Source organism: Exophiala dermatitidis (assembly GCF_000230625.1).
Source record: "Exophiala dermatitidis NIH/UT8656 unplaced genomic scaffold supercont1.3, whole genome shotgun sequence".
Taxonomy (NCBI): Eukaryota; Fungi; Ascomycota; class Eurotiomycetes; order Chaetothyriales; family Herpotrichiellaceae; genus Exophiala; species Exophiala dermatitidis.
This window is the reverse complement of record NW_008751648.1, coordinates 2,996,758-3,015,417: the sequence shown is the minus strand read 5'-3', so window position 1 is coordinate 3,015,417 and position 18,660 is coordinate 2,996,758. Positions and strand designations below refer to the sequence as shown.

General features: G+C 52.4%; 7 protein-coding genes across 7 annotated transcripts; 2 read left to right on the top strand and 5 right to left on the bottom strand.

Moving 5' to 3' along the window:
• Positions 1–2,032: 2,032 nt before the first annotated feature.
• HMPREF1120_04086 (uncharacterized protein) lies at positions 2,033–2,872 on the bottom strand (the record flags this gene model as incomplete). The annotated part of the gene is made up of 1 exon (XM_009158190.1): positions 2,033–2,872. The coding sequence occupies one exon, from the start codon at positions 2,870–2,872 to the stop codon at positions 2,033–2,035; it is 840 nt and encodes a 279-aa protein (XP_009156438.1).
• A 1,269-nt stretch (positions 2,873–4,141) lies between these two features.
• Positions 4,142–4,564, bottom strand: HMPREF1120_04085 (uncharacterized protein; the record flags this gene model as incomplete). The annotated part of the gene is made up of 1 exon (XM_009158189.1): positions 4,142–4,564. The coding sequence occupies one exon, from the start codon at positions 4,562–4,564 to the stop codon at positions 4,142–4,144; it is 423 nt and encodes a 140-aa protein (XP_009156437.1).
• A 1,953-nt stretch (positions 4,565–6,517) lies between these two features.
• On the bottom strand, positions 6,518–9,286 carry HMPREF1120_04084 (uncharacterized protein). The gene is made up of 2 exons (XM_009158188.1): positions 9,117–9,286; positions 6,518–9,052 (listed from the first exon to the last, which is right to left on the bottom strand). The coding sequence occupies exons 1-2, from the start codon at positions 9,138–9,140 to the stop codon at positions 8,207–8,209; spliced, it is 870 nt and encodes a 289-aa protein (XP_009156436.1). The 5' UTR covers positions 9,141–9,286; the 3' UTR covers positions 6,518–8,206.
• A 359-nt stretch (positions 9,287–9,645) lies between these two features.
• On the top strand, positions 9,646–11,153 carry HMPREF1120_04083 (uncharacterized protein). The gene has a single exon (XM_009158187.1). The coding sequence runs from the start codon at positions 9,882–9,884 to the stop codon at positions 10,446–10,448; it is 567 nt and encodes a 188-aa protein (XP_009156435.1). The 5' UTR covers positions 9,646–9,881; the 3' UTR covers positions 10,449–11,153.
• A 256-nt stretch (positions 11,154–11,409) lies between these two features.
• On the top strand, positions 11,410–14,809 carry HMPREF1120_04082 (uncharacterized protein). Its single transcript, XM_009158186.1, has one exon. The coding sequence runs from the start codon at positions 11,637–11,639 to the stop codon at positions 14,418–14,420; it is 2,784 nt and encodes a 927-aa protein (XP_009156434.1). The 5' UTR covers positions 11,410–11,636; the 3' UTR covers positions 14,421–14,809.
• HMPREF1120_04081 (PUA domain-containing protein) lies at positions 14,808–16,738 on the bottom strand. Its single transcript, XM_009158185.1, has 3 exons — positions 16,620–16,738; positions 16,422–16,562; positions 14,808–16,218 (listed from the first exon to the last, which is right to left on the bottom strand). The coding sequence occupies exons 1-3, from the start codon at positions 16,631–16,633 to the stop codon at positions 15,831–15,833; spliced, it is 543 nt and encodes a 180-aa protein (XP_009156433.1). The 5' UTR covers positions 16,634–16,738; the 3' UTR covers positions 14,808–15,830.
• Positions 16,739–16,895: 157 nt separating this feature from the next.
• HMPREF1120_04080 (iron-sulfur cluster-binding protein) lies at positions 16,896–18,621 on the bottom strand. The gene is made up of 4 exons (XM_009158184.1): positions 18,254–18,621; positions 17,748–18,201; positions 17,365–17,691; positions 16,896–17,299 (listed from the first exon to the last, which is right to left on the bottom strand). The coding sequence occupies exons 1-4, from the start codon at positions 18,512–18,514 to the stop codon at positions 17,085–17,087; spliced, it is 1,257 nt and encodes a 418-aa protein (XP_009156432.1). The 5' UTR covers positions 18,515–18,621; the 3' UTR covers positions 16,896–17,084.
• Positions 18,622–18,660: the final 39 nt, after the last annotated feature.

Here is an 18,660-nt window from a genome sequence, read left to right as displayed (position 1 = left end):
AGAGCGTGGAGGCAACAGGTACTACCTAGGTACAGTAGGTTCTGTATCTAATGCAGCATGCCGCCGTTGTGGAGTCTCCTGCAAGTACTATAAGGGAGGATACCTGAAGGATGTACAGTACTAGTGGAAGACTGTAGGGTATGCAAGGACGGCTCAAGGCCCAAGCCCCTCGCAACGGCTCGTCCTCGCCTATCTGTACGTAGGTACCTTAGGTGTGTCTGGGTACACCGTACAATACAACTTAATGGGACACACTGGCCATAGCCCAGGATTACCTACTTACTGTACAGTAGGGAGCACCGTGATAGATTGATACCTAGGTAGGTAGGCACCTAAGTACGCAGGTATTGCCGCCTGAATCCCAGTAAGGTGCCCTACTACTCTATCACCCTCAGATCAGGTACTGTACCGCACATCAGTACGGCAGAACCCGGCCAGTGAGCGTATTCTACACTTTCTATGACACATGAGCATGGAGCCGGCGGTGGTAGTAGTACCCTATAGTAGCAGGAGGTTCGGTAGCAGGTGGAGAAAAGAGGACTTACAACGCCGCCGTTGGACGTTCCCCCTGGCCTCCTTCTGGCGAAAATGGCAAAGCTGTCACTCTTACACGTGTCAGCGCAGTAGGACGGTTTACAGCTCGCGCCGTCGGTGCAGTGCAGTATTAAAGTCGTAGGTTCAGCGGTTGGAAACTCTAACCGTACAGTAGGTGTCAGTGGGGATGGGACGGGATGTCGTGCCTACCTTAAAACCCTACAAATGGTATAGTACGCTTCACAACTTGAACCACGGCTACTAGTATAAAATAAGAGCCTGATAAAATCGTGACTCACTGCAGCTTGAGATGTCAATTGGATCACTCAACTTTGAACTGCAGTAGACAGTAGTGCACTGGCAGATGTCTACAGACATGTCTATCGTCAAGTTAAGACCGTTACCTGTCTAAGCTGTCGACGTGTCCCCTGGTTAATTAGTACTGCATACTACTTAGGTATGGCCCGTGTCAATGGTGACCGTTACCTGTCGAATGCTGCACTGCAGTAGTGCTACTGCTGTCAACACCGTGACGTTGGGCTATCAACGTCTGCATATCTGGGTATAGTTCCCCGTAGTATAGTACTTACAGTGCAGTAGTGCTACTCCTGTCAACACCGTGACGTTGGATTATCAACGTCTGTATATCTGGGTACAGTTCCCACTACTGGTAGCATAGAACTTACTGCTGCAGCTGAGCGTATACTTGTCTCTAAGATCCACACGTGTGAGTAGTAGTAGGGGGGTGCTTGGACGCAATGGACCTTGGGGCTACCTAGGTGCCTGGTAGGAGGCCACTGCACTGCCCGAGCTTTTCAATTTGTCGATTCCTGTTCAAAAGCGCCCCTGATCACCATGATCTTTCGCGTTACCCGGTTTGGATGAACTCTGTGCCGGGGTAGCAGAAGAGACTGTGTTCAAATTAAACCTCCTGAGAGGGGCTTGAGTTGATATTGTACCTACCTAGGTATACCTACATTGTTGATGAGAAGAACACCGGTGCGCCAATTGGCGGGCTGGAAGAGTCGGAGCTTAGGCTTTCTAATCATGTCCATTTGGTAGTATGCCTAAAGAGGTATCTCATTCTCTTCAAACTTTCATCTTTCAAACCTGAATCCTCCGTTCCGTCCCATCTTCGAACCTAGAAACAAGACCCAGCACCTTTCATCCTTCCCAGTGCGTAGATACCCGTCATCAATCTGACCTGACCCCAGCATCCAAGGAAAAATAACACTCGTCCGCAACCATTGCTGCAAAAGGAAACGAAACAAAAAAAAAAGAACGAAAGGGGGTATTGTATGTGCGCAAATCCAAGACAGTTTCAGTTCAGTTCGTCATCAAAGTCCGCCCGAAAGAAAATCTCACATTTTCGAGTAGAGGGATAAAAAAGCAAAAGGCAAGAACAAAAGAAAACCGAAACCCGAAAGAAGAAGACCATCCATGCCATGCCATGCCATTCCAGATGCGCCCGCCTTTCCCCAGGACAGCCATCTCCCTCTCATGCCTCAAAAGCCCTCAATGCCATGCCGGAAATGGTGGCAAACACCTGATTCGTGGCTCGTCCGCTCGCCTGACTCTCGAGAAATCTTTTAGCCAGTTCCCGTTCGGAGGTGAGGTCGCCATTGCCACTGCCACTGGGTTTCGAAGCCAACAACATGATGCTGTAGATGATGTCGCGGTTCTCCATGCCGTCGAGAAACGGTCGACATTCAGTGACAACTGCTGGAGAAATGCCTTCTCCCGCCGGACCTTGACTTGCCGCTGTGGCTTCGACGCGGGTCCAAAACTCGTCGGATCGATGGGCGAGTTGTTTTTCAAATGCGCCAGTCTTGGGTTCTGGTTCTGAAGTTTCGTCTTGGTGGACGAAGTCCGCCAGCGAGGTTGTTGGGCTGGAGAATGGTTCCCCGGTCAGGATGGACTGTAAAGCACGACATCGACGCGCGAGCTTGTCGGCTTCTTCTCCGCCGTCATGGTCGGGTCGGACACAGAGCTCGAGCAGTGCCCATGTCACTCGGGCTTCCTGGCTGGCCAAGGTGGCAGTCACGCCGGCCGCGTCCGACTGGTTACTAACCAACGTCAGATAGGCCAACATGTTGCCCAGTTGGGCGCGATCGGCACAGAGCAATGGAAAGCCATGTCGCGCAAACCACTTGCTTTGACCTGACTCGAGCAGCTTGTCGAGGCCGGGGGCAAAGGCAATGTCGTAGACTTTGCGGATCGATTCAAGATTGGGGACGGAATCTGGTGGGATCGGCGGTACACTGGGGATTTTAGCGCCGGCGATGGTACAGATGGACTCCATGCTCCTTGTGCCCGGACGAGAACTGATGTCGGTCATTATTGCACTGCAGTGGTGACAAATTAGATATCAGGTGACGACAAGTAATGGGACGCGGCAACAATGAGCAATCACCAGGAATAGGGTTAATCACTTACATCGTCCAGACGAGTGTTGATACGGAGCAAGACTCGTTTGGGAATGACCATCGATATGGTATGGTTGATTAAGATGGGGCAGCAGCTGTTCCGGAGGCCGTGGGAATGGATATTCTGTATGGTTGTGGTCCCTAGGCGAGCTCGAAATGATGGACGCGTTGTGAGCCGTGATAGGTGGGCTGATGGGGTTGGAGCTGTAACTTCGTGCTTGACTGGGCACGGTAGATGCTGGAGGGATATGGGCGGCACTGGCACTGGCACTGTTGGCCGTCGACGGTGCCGGGTGAAGTGAATGTGGTCCTTGTGTTTGGAAGACCGGATCGTAGCCTTGACAAACTCTTTTGCTCTTCATGCAATTCCTGCACTCAGGTCGTCCTTCGTCGCACTGTGAAGTGCAAAATAAGTCGTTAGTGCGATGCGAGTCAATAGTAGAGAAACGTGCAAGCGACTCTCGGAGGTGACGGGGAAGCTTGAGCCGTGCCCTAAATTGGACAATGCACCGATCGGGGTAATCTCGTGACGGTCAGGAATGAGCCACGATAGGGCTCGCTTAGAGGGATGAGTAGCGCTGATGTGCACAATCGCACAATCGAGCAAGGGTGGCTGGGGACACAAGGAACGCGGTTATGGGTTGTGGTTGGATTTTGTGTGACTGCGGCAGATGTGGTGGTGATGGTGGTGATGTCGATCACACTGAATCAATAGTGAGGGACTTTGGAGGCGCAGGTTTGACACTGCATATGCCAGGTAGTGGCAGTGGACAGAGAGACACCTGCATTTGGGCGTTTTGCAAGGTGCAGCTGAGTGACGGCGAAAATAACACTGGCGCCACAAAGTGCGGTTGTGCGGTGTGCGAGATGGCCGCTGGTGCGGTGCGGTGCAGTGCATTGCAGTGCCAGCGCAGTTTGGTTCAGGCTTCGTTTGGGTTGTGTGCTTGTGCTTGTGGCGTCCGCCCAGCCTAACCACCACCACCAATTTGGAGAGCCAGTGGAGCACGTGTAAAGTTGCCCTCCAGCTTTTGCCTCGATGGATTTGCACTCGCACCCGCTGCCAAAAGAACTGCCCGGGCCGTGCACGCGAGCAGTCGGACTCGGAGGATATCGCCATGTGGACAAGGCTTCACAATACACGGGAAAACAGAGATGCACGCTCGACAAAAATAAACCACATTTCAACTCACCTTGATGCGCCGTTTGCGACATGTCAAACATCCTGTTTTTGTCCGTCTCTTCACTTCTTTCGCCTTGTGTCGAGTAGGAGCCACAATCAGGTTGGGGTCTGTCGTCGACGGCAGCGGTATGCGCGCAGGCATTGGCTGGTAGCTTGATGGAATCCCCGGGTAAATTGGTCTTGCATGCATGTATTCATGTGCCATAGGCGGTGGAGGTGGAGGTGGAGGCGCAGGTCGTGCTGCGGCGTAGGGGTACGGAAGCGGTGGTAGCACGCGCGGCGCTGCCGGTGGAGGAGGTGGCAGCGGTTGTACCACATCTTCCGACGACCGTTGTTGAGCAAGATGTGTGTGGAAGTCAATGCTGCTGATGGGAGGTAGACTGATAGATGCGGTTGAAGATTGTTGAAGAGCCGCCGTGCTCATGTTTGAATAGTTCATTAGGTCGACTTTCCGTGTAGCCTCCTGCTGCTTCCAGCGGGCAGGCCCTGGCGAACGTGGTACGAGAGAACAGGGCACGTCGAAGTATGTCGTCGAGTCCAGTACCGAAGAGCGTCGATATTATATCTCTGTCCTGACGTCGCCTTGCTGTTGTCGCTGCTGCTGTTGCTGTTTCTGCCTCACCGAGCACAGTAGACGCTGATTACTGGCTTTGGAAACGGTCAGCAACAAATCCAAATAGTTATGGCTTTTCACCGCTATCACGCAACTTGGGGGCGATCCTCACTTTTTACACATGGGGCTATGAGGAACACACAGGAGAAAATCGCAGGCAAGACAAGCGGCGTGGAATTCCGAACAGGCCGGCGGAACAAAGTGAGGGTTTGGGGCGATTAGATCTGAAACCAGACGAAGGTAGAAGCGAGTCTGTGGAGGACACAAGTGCAGCAGTTGCCTGCACCATGGTAGCAGGCCATGTAATGTGTTTGTCGCTATATGGCGGAGGGAGGTGGCATGCCCGGAATGAGCAGCAGAGATGGACACTCGACAGGGTTCCTCAAGGACCTTGTACTCTGCTCGCCCATTCAGGATGTGTGAAACGGGTCACAGATGCTCCAAAGATGGGTGGCATGAACAGAATGGGCGAAGAAAGAGGTGCTTTGCTCAAGGCGTCGCGGACGCCCAAGTGCCGAAGCGCAAGGGAGCGTCAATCAGATTGATGGCGAAATTGGAACGAGCCTCGCTTGGGATCGCTTCGACTCGCTCAGCCGCCCTACCTTAGACGACAAGCAAGCATTTTTCTTCCGAGCGGCGCAGTGGATAAGGGAGCTCAGAGGACTCCAGGACAGCTAGGACGACATGCACTTCCCAGGGAAACGCCCACCAGCAGGAGCACCAGCACCAGCACCAGCGTGCCCTATCCTGTCCTATCCCAGGCCTCCCCATGTAGGCGCCAGGCCTGACACGCTATGGTTTAGGTATAGGTAGGATCCCACGAACCCACCATGGTCGAACGGCTGCCAGCACAAGACTGGGAATAATAATGGGACTGGCACTGGGATTGGGACTGACAGACTGACAACTGACACTGCACTGGCCGTGCAGTGGTAGCGACAGCTCCTTAACCCACAGCTTGTTAGACCCAGACGCAACGGCCCCCGGGGCCCCTGTCCTGGTGCTTCTCGCTTAGAGCATCTCCCGACGCCAACCATCCTTAGGTCGGAGGCTAAGCTGTTTTGACAGCCAGGCTCCATCGCGAGCTGGGGGGTCATGGGCTTTTTTGCCGGCCATGGGCGACTCCTGGCGGCTCCCGCTCCAGGTGGGCTGCATATTCTCGGGGCTGCTAGCTGTCCCTGGTAACAGTCGAGTACAGAGCTCAAATCGCTCCGGCACCCAATCTGACCATCGAGCGCAGCAGACAAGACACCCGGGCTGGAAAACAGAGACACCCGACACACACAAGAAAAGCAAATCGTGGACGCAGGCAGACGCACGCAACCAACAACACAATACAGATCGTTCACGCACACGCACCACGAGGCACTCACCATTCAATAATGATCGATTCAACCACCCTGGTCCTTGTCTCTCTTTGACTTCCAGAATCGAATGCCACAATGCTGCTCGACCGTTGCCAAGTGCCTCTAGAACCCTGCTAGCTGGTTTTCGAGAAAAATGGAGTCGTCCAAGTCATGGCGAGTCAAACCTCTTTCGACCCAGTTGGGTGGATTCAATCTGTACTCTTTCTCCCCTGACTTGCTGCTAGATGTTTCTCTCTCTGATGTGACCATGTCAGCATTATCCCACCAGAGTGTCTCTCGACCAACCGGCTAAAGCCACGCTACATGGGACAAAGAAAGCCATTCCTTACGCGGGTCCCCAGTTCGTCCTCCGCCTCCGTCTCCCTCGTCTGTTCTCGACACGGTTTGCTCTGATCCTCGCGCCACCAGATGCCTGCCGAGCCCGTCGACTCTCACTAGCCTGAAAATTGGAGAGACCTCGGGGAAGATGCCAAAGAGATTGGCGCGTGATTGTACAGTCTTGGAGCGGTGTTTGATCACCACGCCCCTCGCTACGCTCCTCACTGAAACAAATACTCAACAGGAAGAAGGAGCCGGAGGCCAGAGTTGTTCGGGTCCTCCTTTGTTGTGTGTGCAGGTGCTGAACCCCAGTCCTACTAGTATAGGAGGTCTTTGTCTAGGGGCAAGTACAGTAAATAAGCCGAGTCCGCATGGCCATGATTAATCCCTGACGTACGGTCTTTTGTTACGGAGGATACTGGCCTAGCGAGACATCAGCGGCCTGGCTCCCGCTTCCTGCCTTCGCTGGCCTCCTCGCTGTGCAGCAGCTCCAGGTATCCTCTGCCGTCATGATCGCCCAGCCACAAAGACATGGGGGTGGTTCAAGGATCATGACTAGGTACACCGTACCATTTGTCACTATCCTTCTTTGATCTCCCTCGTTTGTGTCACATGAGTTCGTTCGCCAACAATACGAGCGACGCAAGAAATCATACCCTGAGACGCTGAGCTAGTGATGGGATATCGCCAGCGGATTCTAGGCTGGGCTTGCACGGCTCTTTTGATCAACACCTATTCAAGTCGAGACTTCCTGCTTCTAAGAACAAATCTCCCGGTATCAGGCAGGCCAGTTCAAGCTAGCCAGATTATGATACCGGTTGTGATTTGGCTCCTCATGGAATGCTCCGACGCTGGAGAGTGGATTGGCGTTGGGCAATTCTCCGAATGACACCAACCCCATGCCCACCCAGGGAAAGGTCATGCAGAGCCGACCGAGACTCTCAACCTGGGCGACTTGCACCGCTTGTCACGCCTAACGGCTGGGCGTGCATGAGCAACGATGTGCATGACTACCGTGCACTACTACTGGGCTGCTTATCATGGATTAACCGACAGGATCCAGAGCCTCGAATGAATCGCCTCGACTGCTCGCCAGCCTCTCCTATTGGTCATCATGGGCATGGTCGCCCACATATCACTTCTTAGTAGACGTAGAAGCACTTGCTAGGAATGCTCCGTATAGGACCCTGCAATGTGAGCCTGGATTATCACTGCATTCGCGCGGCTTTCCTGACTCGCAAAAAAGACGGGCTTCTCTGTCCACTGGCAGTCATGCCGGCCTAGAGGTTGTCGGGGCTGTAGCACTGCAGCTTACCTCTTGTGCTCTGTCCTGACAGGGAATAGCAGGCTACAGCGGATGAGTTGGTGCCTGCACCCGCGAAATCAACCGTGCTGCTCCCCTTAACATGTCGAGCCCCTTGTACCTGTCGTTTGAGAGACTCTGGCCGTAGTGAGGCGAGAGCTTCCGTATGTATCCTCGAAACGAGGATGAACCTGTCACGGGTGTCATATTCGTGCGTCCGAACGAGTTACAGGAGTTGCACGTGGACCGCTATGTTGTACGACACCACTGTTAGGAGTGCCGCTCGACGCCTGCTCGACCACTAAGTGGTCACGTTCGTGCATCATCCTCTAGATGAGAATAAAATAATGATCTGTCCGACAATTGGAATTGTTGCTGGACGATGATCTCGGTTATCGTTGTTACCCGGTTCGCTTGCTGCGACTGAGATACTGATCTTTGCCTTTCCATCGAGGGTCGGTGGTTTCAGGATGCCTTGGCCTTGCGCTTCTTGAAAACCGGTACTGGTACTTCTTCTGGCACCTTATTCAGAGGTGTTGACATTGAAGCGGCATCCAACTCTCCTTTAACAAGCGTCCTGCCTTCTTTTGCCTCTTCATCTGGGGGATTTTCCACTTTGGAGGATTGCGATTGCGCGTCCCTACAGTTGTCTTCAATGGGGCTTGCATTGTCTTCTTTCTTCAGTGGTTCACTCATTCCGGGCTTTATTTGAGAAGACGACGGGAGGTTCTTCTCTTTTTTCAGAGAAACCGTGGCGGATAATAAGTCGTCCAGGTCAGACTTGTCGTCTCCAGGATACCGCCTAGTAGTAGAGCCCCAGTGCCTGGTAACGGTCTGTTCTGCTTCTTCCTCTTCCTCCTCATCTTCGGCTTTGCGCTTCCTCATCCCGATGCTGAGTGACTCTGCTGCCGGAGCTTCGTTGTTGGTCTGTTTTGATACCACCTGCCATTCTCCTGGCATCGCCATCTCCGACCGAGCCTGCTCGGGGACCTTGATGCCCATTTCAGCCAACTGCGCCCATTGTTTCTTCAGATCGGCGGCTGAAGGAGGTCCGGACGCCGGTTTCCGCCCGGTGGAAGGCTCTGTTCTGGAGGCTGCCGTGGGAGGAACATTGCCACCAGCGACTTTACTCAGTCTTTTCACCTCTGCCTTGGCTCGGTCCTTTTCGCGATCGCTCCGTTCATGGTTATTCTGTATATCGCGTAGGAATCGCTTGAGATTACCCTGGTGCTTGCCTGTGTTCTCATGTTGTCTGCGCTCGAAAGGAGTGTCTTTTACGTAGGTGCTGCAGTGTTTGCACCAGTACTTGGGCTGTAATGAACGTCAGCGACGAATAATTATAGGCATCCGACAGAGCGTATAAGGAAAAGCATACCGTAGACTTCCAATACTCCGACATTCTGAAGGACGGACCGGACGGCAGGACAAGTTGGCAAAGAACTAAGATGTCATCAGAGTGCTCCTAAAAATGTTTAGAGAACTGATGATGGCTATGGGGAATTTGCGGGCGAAGGGCTAGACCCTCGATGCTGCTCGGGGATTGGGGTCCGAAGGGAGAGCGCAGAAGCACACGATCAAGGAACGCAAGGCAAGATATGGGTCCAGCGTCAACGGCCGAAAAGACAGAAAGGATAATGTCAGACGAATACTTTTTCCCCGTGATATCTGTCAGACTTGTGTTGATTTCTGCTATTGCGTGTCTTTTCCCATGGAGAGAATGATAATCGCTGTCAGATGGGGTCATGACAGTTTGCCACCGCGCGAGGATGACATCCTCATTTTCGGGTCACTAGCTCTTTGTTCAAGTGAGTCAGCCAATCACAAGCGACCGGATCCCGAGCTCGCCCGTGCGGAAGAAAATGCTCGAACTCATAGAGGTCTTTTTTTCTCTTTATGTCTGCATAATTCACCTTTGCTTCCTCTACATTGGAAAGTCACCTTCCATCTTCACTCTCTTTTCTTTGTTTGTAATCTCCCGGCGAAGGCTTCTCATAGACAACGAAGGCCGCAAATCGTGCTTTCCACCGCTATTAGATTTTTCAAAAGTACCTAGGTCATCTCGCATAGACACCTCAACTCCGAATCTCGCAAACGTCCTGCCGTGTCCTCCTTGTCGAGGTTTACCCTTGGGTCCGCCACAATGAAGATCTTCGCGTCGTCATACACCTTCGACTACTCTTGGGAAGAGGTCAGCACCAACAACTGGCGGAAATACTGCCCTTGGAACGACAAGGCTTCTCACGTGCTCGCCGTTGACACGATATCCCGCCATGTCGACGCCGACACCGGTATCCTCCGCACCGAACGTCTCATTACCTGCAAGCAGAACGCACCGCAATGGATTCTGACAATCCTTGGAGGTGACACGACCAGCTATGTGTACGAGGTCTCTTACGTCGATCCTAAGGCGAAAAAGGTCACCATGTGCAGCACCAACATGACATGGTCCAACCTGTTGGAGTGCCGAGAAACCGTGGTATACCAACCTGCGTCGCACGAGCCACATGCGAAGACCGAATTCAAGCAGGAGGCCAAGATTGTGGCCATGTGCGGTGGGTGGCAAAAGATCCGTACCAAGATCGAAGAAGCGAGCATAGAGCGGTTCCGAGAAAACGCAGCCCGTGGACGAGAGGGCTTCGAAATGGTGCTGGAAATGTCTCGGAGGGCATTCGGTGAAGAGCGAGAGAAGATGAAGATGGCACAATAGGTAGCCGTACACACGGCGTGCCTTATTTCCCTTTACGTTTGTCACTTATTCCGGCATGCGGCATCACGTCGATTCCTGACGCATTTCACGATATACACGGTTATGGATTAGCGACAACTTAGACCGGCGCTTTAGACGACGGCAACGCCATTGATTAGACTTCTGCGCCTGCACAGGTCTTGGTGGGCGTTGGCATGGCAAAAAGAATGGGACTTCGAGCGGTTTGTATATTCAGCGCGGCGTTTGGGCAAGGCTTTATTTGATTGCGGGCATGTTTCACCATCAGCGTGGCGTATCTATTTGAAAGCATTGAAGATCAAGACGATAGACGGCTCTAGATGGGGCTTGGGAAGAGAACAAAGAACTTATCAACCTCATGGTTTGTGGTATAAGATAATCTTTACTCCCTGAACAAGTGCATTCATTACAGAATTCATTTCAATGCAAGTTTTCCTGTGCGTTTTGCCTTTTCTGGCCGGCCACAAACACCGAATGAGTTTGCAACATTGTGATTTCTCATGGTCTCTTTTATGGGGATGTTGCGGTAGAATCAAGTTGCAGTAGTGGAGGTGAGAGTCAGGAATGTGGAATGCATACTGGCGCAGTCCTGCCGTCAGCGTATCTTGTGCTGCAGGCCACTCTTGATTGCGCATTCTCTAACAGCTGTTTCTGAGGCAGTAAATCCATGGCTCTCAAAAGAAGTGCTATCTACCTACCTACTTGGTACTGATTGTTAAGCGTGTCATGTTGTTATGATGCATCCCAGTTCCCTTTCTCCCTCGAACCTTTGAAATTCACACAATTTGCCGACCCATACATATCTCCAGTCCCCATCATCGAATTGTTGTGGGACCGTTCATCCCTGATCGTCTGCTGGGCCGTTCCTAGTGGACCCGGATCACAAAAGTAAAAGTGGCCGTCTGACGGCGCAGCGGGTAGTTTGGTTACAACTCTAGGTGAAGCGTGAGAGATCTGGACCTGCGACAACACCACTTGAAGAATTTAGAGCTGTGATCAGCTGGAGATGCCGATACCAGACTGGCCTTCATCACACATGGAGGACAGATCGTCTGGCAGTCAAAAGATACCACAACCTACTTGACAATAACGGCTGCCAGTGCCCCAGGTCAGACGCCGGCATTTCCAAGCCCGGTTCGCTCGACTGCGCAGGCGCTTCCACTCATTCAGATGCTTGAACCGTCCAATCCCCTCCGCGGCATGGAACTCAACCTCGACAACATCGCACCTACTACTAGTATTCATTACCTCTACCATTGCTCCTTAGATACCGATACGGACGTTCGGTCGGACGAGTTTGTGGTCGCACCCCAGCGACCACTGAGTCTACATGCTGAGCCCGCAGTGCAGGACTTCCAGGTGATCACATCGCTGATCGACTCCTTGACCGTTCCTGCTGCCGCGGAACCGGAATCTAGCGAAGATTTTGGCAAGCATATCCTGAGAATACCAAGCCAGTGCTCCGGTCGTCGTACACTGCCGACTTCACCAAACGCGGATCAGCTCGATCAGGACCTGCATGACCCTATTCCCGCCGATGACAGTAACGAGGGTGAAGTGGCCGCTGCGCCCGTGATCGGGTATGCTAGAAGGCCTCCTGTGCTGCCCAAGAGAAAGAGCAAGCCAAGATTCTATTCTTTGAATATGTCACAATCCACGCTGGCCCATCGCGAGTCAATGCAGAGTCTGAAGTCGCGGACGGAAAGTGACAGCATAGGCATTCCTAGCATTGGGAGGCGGCATGGCTCTAGCGCTAGTTCGACGTTTTCCATCATCAGCGGGCTGTCTGCACCGCCGCGCAAAGAGACCACCGAGCAGATGCGAGAAAAGGAAAAGGCCCTCTCCAAACCTATACCTCCGAAGCGCTTCTCCTCGGATCGACGGCGAAAGAGTGCTTCTCTATGTGGTCCTGATCAAGAGAAGGAGAACAAATATCCCGATCGGCACACATCTTTTGATGGCTTTTCCTCCAGCAGCACCCAGTCCGGACAGCCCACCAGCGAGACTCCCACAGTGACCCCTTTGACACGGGTGAGCAGAAGTGACCTCGGTAGTCATATGATACCATCTCGTCGCTCGTCGCTCAGACGTAGCGTCACTGGACTATCTGATACCTCGCACGAGTCCGTCCGCCACTCCATGACTGTTGGAAATCTCAAAGACCTTGCCATCGACTCGGACTTAATTGAGGGCGATAGTTCAACGGTCAGGAGGATACGCGAATTGCAGGAAGCGAGGGAGAGGCGGCAGAAAGAATGGCGGCACGAAGCTCGAAAGTCGGAACGCGCTGCAAAACGGCATACCATTGCCGGACCCAAGATGTCTCGACGGTCGAGTTCCTACCTCAGCTCAAGCCTCTCTGTGGCCGAAGTGGTGACGGAATCACCGGAGGCAGAGAGCCCCGTTGAACTGTCCGCCTATTTAACGGCTGCTGATCTGGCAAGTATGCCTGCTTTGGTGTCTAACTCCCCCAAGCTCGACTCTCCCGTTCAGCATGCAAGTACGACAATCACCCCTCCTGGCTCGGCGAGTGCCGCCCCATCCCGGGCCAGCAGTTTCAAGCAGAGTCCATCTGACCAGTCACGGCGGAAATCGCCTTTGACTTCACGCAGACATCGACCTTCTTCGGCCGAGTTCAAGTCAATATCGGACGAAATTGATGCGTTTCTCGGTGCTCCACGTCTTACCCAGAAGATTCGACATCCTAGAACAGGACGGACGATCGCTTTTTCGGAGGTCGGTGACCCACAGGGATTTGTGGTTCTCTGCTGCGTTGGCATGGGCTTGACACGTTACCTCACGGCGTTTTATGATGAGCTGGCCCGAACAATGCGACTCAGGCTGATCACACCCGATCGACCTGGCGTTGGCGAAAGTTCCTCCGCGCCGGAGGCATCATGTACCCCATTAAACTGGGTTGACGATGTGGCTGTGATCTGCTCTTCTCTCGGGATCACTCGGTTTTCACTGTTGGCGCATTCTGCAGGCGCCATCTACGCTTTAGCCACGGCCTTGAAAATGCCACAATATGTCCGTGGGCGCATCCATCTTCTGGCGCCGTGGATCCCGCCATCACAAATGCCAAAGGGTGCGGCATTTGGCCCCGAGTCGCAACCCGTGGCGAATCTGCCACTCTCGCACAAAATATTAAGTGTTCTGCCGCCCCAGTTTCTCAAGGTTGCAAATTCGCGCTTCCTAACGGCAACAAGTGCTTCTATTGAGACCAAACCACTGAAGTCAGCCAAGAGAAACAAGCAGTTACAGGTTTTGGAACTCTCGCTGGCGTATTCTTCCAATGATGCGAATGAGGATAGTTCTTCTTTCGACAAAAACTTTGGAGAAATGGATGTAGAGCGCCCGCCAACGTCAACGCCAAACCGTGGCCGGAGCATGACATACTCGGAAGCGATGAACGGTTCGATGAGAACCGGCATGGGAATGGCGTCTGTAGAGACGTCGAGCTCGAGCCCGAGCCCAAACAAGCAAAAACACGCCTCCGGGACAGCAGCATCATCGCCTCGTTTGACCGTCGAAGCTCGTCAAGCTTTCTATAACCAGATCCTGACCCACCGCATCTGGGCGCTTGCCACGCAAAACGCAAATCCTGCCATTGACTTGGTGGTCTGCTTGGAACGTCGAAAACCCATTGGTTTCCGATATCCCGAGGTCACGAGATCAGTCGTCATTCACCATGGAGCGAAGGACACCCGGGTCCCATTGGACAATGTTCGTTGGTTACAAAGTGTCATGAAACGGTGCGAGTTGAGAGTTCTAGATGAAGAGGGTCATGGGCTCATGGCTTCTGCTTCGGCCATGGCGACTGTCTTGGGCGAGATTTCTAAGGAATGGGAAGAATGGGAGAAGATTGCCGTGGGCAAGGAAAGGCAGAAGAAGAAAGATGCTGCTGCTGCTGCTGCTACTACATCATCTACATCTAAGAGAGGCAGGTCATGATGGTTGATGATTGTGGCTGTCCTATCGCTTTTGCCGAACGGACTCACAGTTGGTGTTGAGGAAGCTACTGTAAACCGTGTTGCCATGCCGGATGTGAGAGAGTATGACACCTGTATACCAAAAAGGGGCCGTTGGACTTGGACGTAAGGATGAATGGATTGATTCGCGGGAGCCCTCGACCTTGGAGTAGAAGTATGGTACAGAGTTTCCAGGCCCATCAGGTGGTTGGACTGGCTGCGATGGGAATCACTAATGAACGTAATGGGCATACCTCGAGTTCATTTCTAGGATGATCCGCCGAATTCACTTCATCGTCTTTGGTTTCAGCATAACTAATACCTTACTTAGCGCCCGAAAATGTTGCACACGAATGAAGATTGAAAACGGTACATTAATAACTACTCGATATTCAGGAAAAGTGACATCTCGTCTACCTATCTAATGTTGACGCAGCCTGTATGTAGAATCAGAGCTTGGTTCCGAATAATGTGTGGCTGTATTATATGTGTATACGGTCTTTATATACAAGCAAGGACCACAGTATGACGCATTAATGCATTTTGCATTTTGCATTTTTTATTCATTTACTGGAGTTGGGTTTTCAATCAACCCATGTTCCCCATAACATAAGGTAGTGTACCGACAGATATAGTCGAGGGTTCCGTCCTGAATCGAGGCTGCCAAGTTGAAGGATGACTTTCTGCTCCGTTACCTCCAATGCTGCGTTTCTTCGTATGACATTCCGACAAGCAGTGGGATTCTATGGCCATCACCAGTAGCGCCGGCCCCTCAACGAGATAGACGCCTTGCACGGCACGGCTCGTTGTTGAGTCGAATATCGTCCCGGATGTGCTATTTTCGAAAGGAACAGCCGCCTGGGCAGGCTGGAATAAAAGGGGTGGTCACAGCTTCTTTTCCAAGTGCCGATTTTGCGGAGAGCTGTAACCAGCGTTTCGTTCTTTGGACCAGCTGACTCCTGTCAGCTGGTTCGTTTGTTCGTTTCTCGCATGAACTGGTGTGCTCGGACATGTCCGTGTTTTCGTCTTGCGCTGCGGCTTGTTGGAGGTTTGGTGGTTTCTATCATAGAAAGGTCGTCCACCCTCCTTTTAGCGTGCCGCAGCAGCCGAATTTGAGTTGATGAGCTGGGTACACCTTGTCCTTACGCCGTCCACCACACCAGGCGACCGGAGTCCTGGCTTCGGGGGTTTTGCTTGCGAAGTCGGAATTTCGCGGCTCCTATCCTGCCCCAACACGCTTTTCTCTGGTCTCGTCTTTTTTTCTCTCCTCGCCGGATTGGCAGCTTTTGGCTTGATGGGAGAGGCGGATCCAATGCTTTTCCAATTCTTCTCGTTTCGGGGGCATACCAGTCCCCACCACACTGCAGGTACTCGTCCATATGAGCGGTTATGCTCAGATCTCCAACTTCCAGAGCCCGTCACCGAGGTAATGGCCAGCACTGATGGCGACGCCCTTTTTCTTTTCCTTCATCTCCTCCGTGCCCATTTCCAAGGGTCCAATCATGCAAATCTCTTCTTTGCCCTCGGCCCCAATGGCGACAATGTCGCCTGGTTTGGCCTCGTCTTTCTTGTCTGGTAGTCGGCCGCCGGCAGAGGTGAGACCGGGAACCATGAGTGCTGCGCCGGACAGAACGAAGCGAATGGCGCCACGGTCGATGCGTAGTGTTTTAAAGGCGTGCGGGTACTGGTGCACGATCTTGAGGTGTGGAATGATCGGGTCGTCCATGTGTTGGTAGAAGAGGGGCTGATTATCAAGAACGTAGAGGGAGACGCGATCGGGGCTGTAAGAAGGGAGGATAAGCAATCATGTTAGCTGTGAATGTCTTACAGTGACATGTGGAGTCCTGAAAGGACTTTCTGTAGACTGAGAAAAGGTAGGAAGAGAGAGGGCAGCGTGGGGACCGTCTTGAACTATTTCCTGAGAAACCAATTCTCCAAGAACCCGACCCCCATGTGGACCAAGTGCATGGATGGGAAACTTTACAGTTTTATCAGATCCAGCTGGCTCTTTTTAGGCAGGATCTCGTCGATATGCGGCTCAAGGTCCGGGTATGTCTCGAGGATTTTGGCCCTGATGCCCCGCTGCACAGAGGACTTGACCTTGGACTTTGCGCCCGGAGTCAGGCTGGGACAGCATGTCAGCTCATATGTGGTCTGTTAGAATAGTACTTAAGGTTCTTACTCCTTCTTGAACATGCTGGGCGAGTCTGGTCGGAACTGAACAAATGGACAAACCAAGAGAGTGGTTCGGTTCGTACACTGCAATCTGGCGGACAGGCTTCGATTGAAGCCGCTTTCTGCACAGACTCGTCGCTGAAGTTCGTCTTCTGGGGAAGACGTCTGCCAAGCAATCGCAGATTGCACGTGACACTCGGGTTACCTGCTACATCTGTAATCTACAATAACAATGTACCACGATGCAGTGGTGCGAATGTATCACGACATGAATGATTGAGATGTTCAGTCATCTCGTTCAGCTTCCGACTTGGTCTGCAGTGGCTACTTGCTGTTGCTGATACTGTATGATCTTCGACATAATTGCATGCCGGCCTCGCCGTAGACCTCCAGGGACAGCGCCGCCGTTGCTTGACCGGTAGCACAACCCGTGAGCTCCTCTACCAGCCAGCCTCATATCGCCATAGTCCAGCTACCACTCCAGCTTGTGAGAGGAACTCGACATGTTCGAGCATCTCCCAAAGGTAGGGGCATTGTCCATTTCATCAACTGCGTCGCATATTGCCGCCGCTTCTTCGTCGATGTCGGCTGTGCCTGTAATTCTAATGGCTGGCTGTAACTTCCTCCTGGCCAATGTCTCGTTGCGTTGATGTTGCACCAGGATCGCGAATAGATCAATGGAGCGGCCTGAACAAGTCGCGGTCAGTCAGCCGCAATTGAGCAAATTGCACTGGCATGAAGTGCCAACATACCTCCACATCTATACGCGAAACCCGTCATCGACGCTTTGTCGCGGATATCGGTTCTGGGCAGGTTGAGCAATTCCTTTTCCAGCAACCACTTCTCTCTCTCAACGACGTCTGGTGGCTCTTGATGGCCCTCTCTGGCGTATATATCGCACCTGACAACGACTTCGGAGGCCGATCGTGGCAGGAGCGTCATGGTGCACCAGAGTCCTTGCCTCAACTCCCTAATCATGCTCAAGGGGCCCAATAATGCTGCCATCTTTTGCCTGTGGAACCGCGCAAGCCATCGGTAAGGGGTTGTGGTCCATTGACATTGGTTTGAGAATTCATTTGCTGAGCAGATCCATTAAAACGGGAACCTCACCCATCCAGGGCTAGCTTGCACTCACCTATACATTTCCAGTTCATGGCACAGGTCACATTCATTCCTTCCACCCAGGAGCAGTTACCAAGGTCCACCTGAGATTTGACATTATCAAAAGGAAGGTTTAATGTACCGGCATCGAAGTTCACAAAGACAAGGCCTTCATTGGTGAGAATCAACTTGACCTCGAACAGGCCGTTGTCTTCCGCAACGAACCCCGGAGACTCATCAAATTTTGGCGCTTTAACAAGCCGGCCTTGATCGTCATACTGCCATCCGTGATATTTGCACGAGAATCGGGTAGAAGTGCCACATGACTTCCGTACCACGGTATAGGCTCGATGCCGGCAGACGTTATGAAATGCTCGAACCTTCATATCCTTGCTTAAGACAACGAAGAAGGAAATCCCTGCAATATCAAAGGTGTGGTAATCCCCAGGCTTGTTGAATCTGCTGCGATGGCATACAAATAACCATGTCTTTTGCCCACTGTCAGTGACGCCCGATTCTCAACTTTCCCTAGGAACAAACCTTGCTGAAAAATGCTCTTTTCTCCAGTTGAAAATTGTCTTCCTCAGATGCATCCTCGTGCCTTTTGAGTCTGCCCTTTTCAGCCTGATCAAGACCCGATGCTCTGTGATGGAATTTGGTTTCGTCTGAGAATAGCATCCTATGAGCAAAGCTCACAACGGATCGACCCAAAATATAGGCCAAGCAGAACAACAAAAAAGCATACCCCAACGAAGCCATATCCGGCAAAAGCAAACGGCTGAATGGGAATATTAGCTCCATAATTGCGGCCTATCTTGGTTGATACAAAGTTTCAATGTATGGGCCCTCACAGGATCTGAGCGCAAGAGGCTTTCTTATCCACCGTTGCTGGAAGGCGCTGTTTGGAAGATATATTACACTTATAGGTAATCGACATCTTCAGGCAC

What these genes read in the sequence shown, in the direction of transcription:
- HMPREF1120_04084 (XM_009158188.1), bottom strand. Translation starts at nt 9,140, where the DNA reads ATGTCGGAGTATTGGAAGTCTACG. An exon ending in CGGAGTATTGGAAGTCTACG is followed by an intron (nt 9,053 to 9,116) that starts GTATGCTTTTCC and finishes CGTTCATTACAG; the next exon opens with CCCAAGTACTGGTGCAAACA.
- HMPREF1120_04083 (XM_009158187.1), top strand. Translation starts at nt 9,882, where the DNA reads ATGAAGATCTTCGCGTCGTCATACACCTTCGACTACTCTTGGGAAGAG.
- HMPREF1120_04082 (XM_009158186.1), top strand. Translation starts at nt 11,637, where the DNA reads ATGCTTGAACCGTCCAATCCCCTCCGCGGCATGGAACTCAACCTCGAC.
- HMPREF1120_04081 (XM_009158185.1), bottom strand. An exon ending in CAGCTGGATCTGATAAAACT is followed by an intron (nt 16,219 to 16,421) that starts GTAAAGTTTCCC and finishes CCCTTCTTACAG; the next exon opens with CCCCGATCGCGTCTCCCTCT.
- HMPREF1120_04080 (XM_009158184.1), bottom strand. Translation starts at nt 18,514, where the DNA reads ATGGAGCTAATATTCCCATTCAGCCGTTTGCTTTTGCCGGATATGGCT. An exon ending in CATGAACTGGAAATGTATAG is followed by an intron (nt 17,692 to 17,747) that starts GTGAGTGCAAGC and finishes GGATCTGCTCAG; the next exon opens with CAAATGAATTCTCAAACCAA. An exon ending in TTTCGCGTATAGATGTGGAG is followed by an intron (nt 17,300 to 17,364) that starts GTATGTTGGCAC and finishes CGACTTGTTCAG; the next exon opens with GCCGCTCCATTGATCTATTC.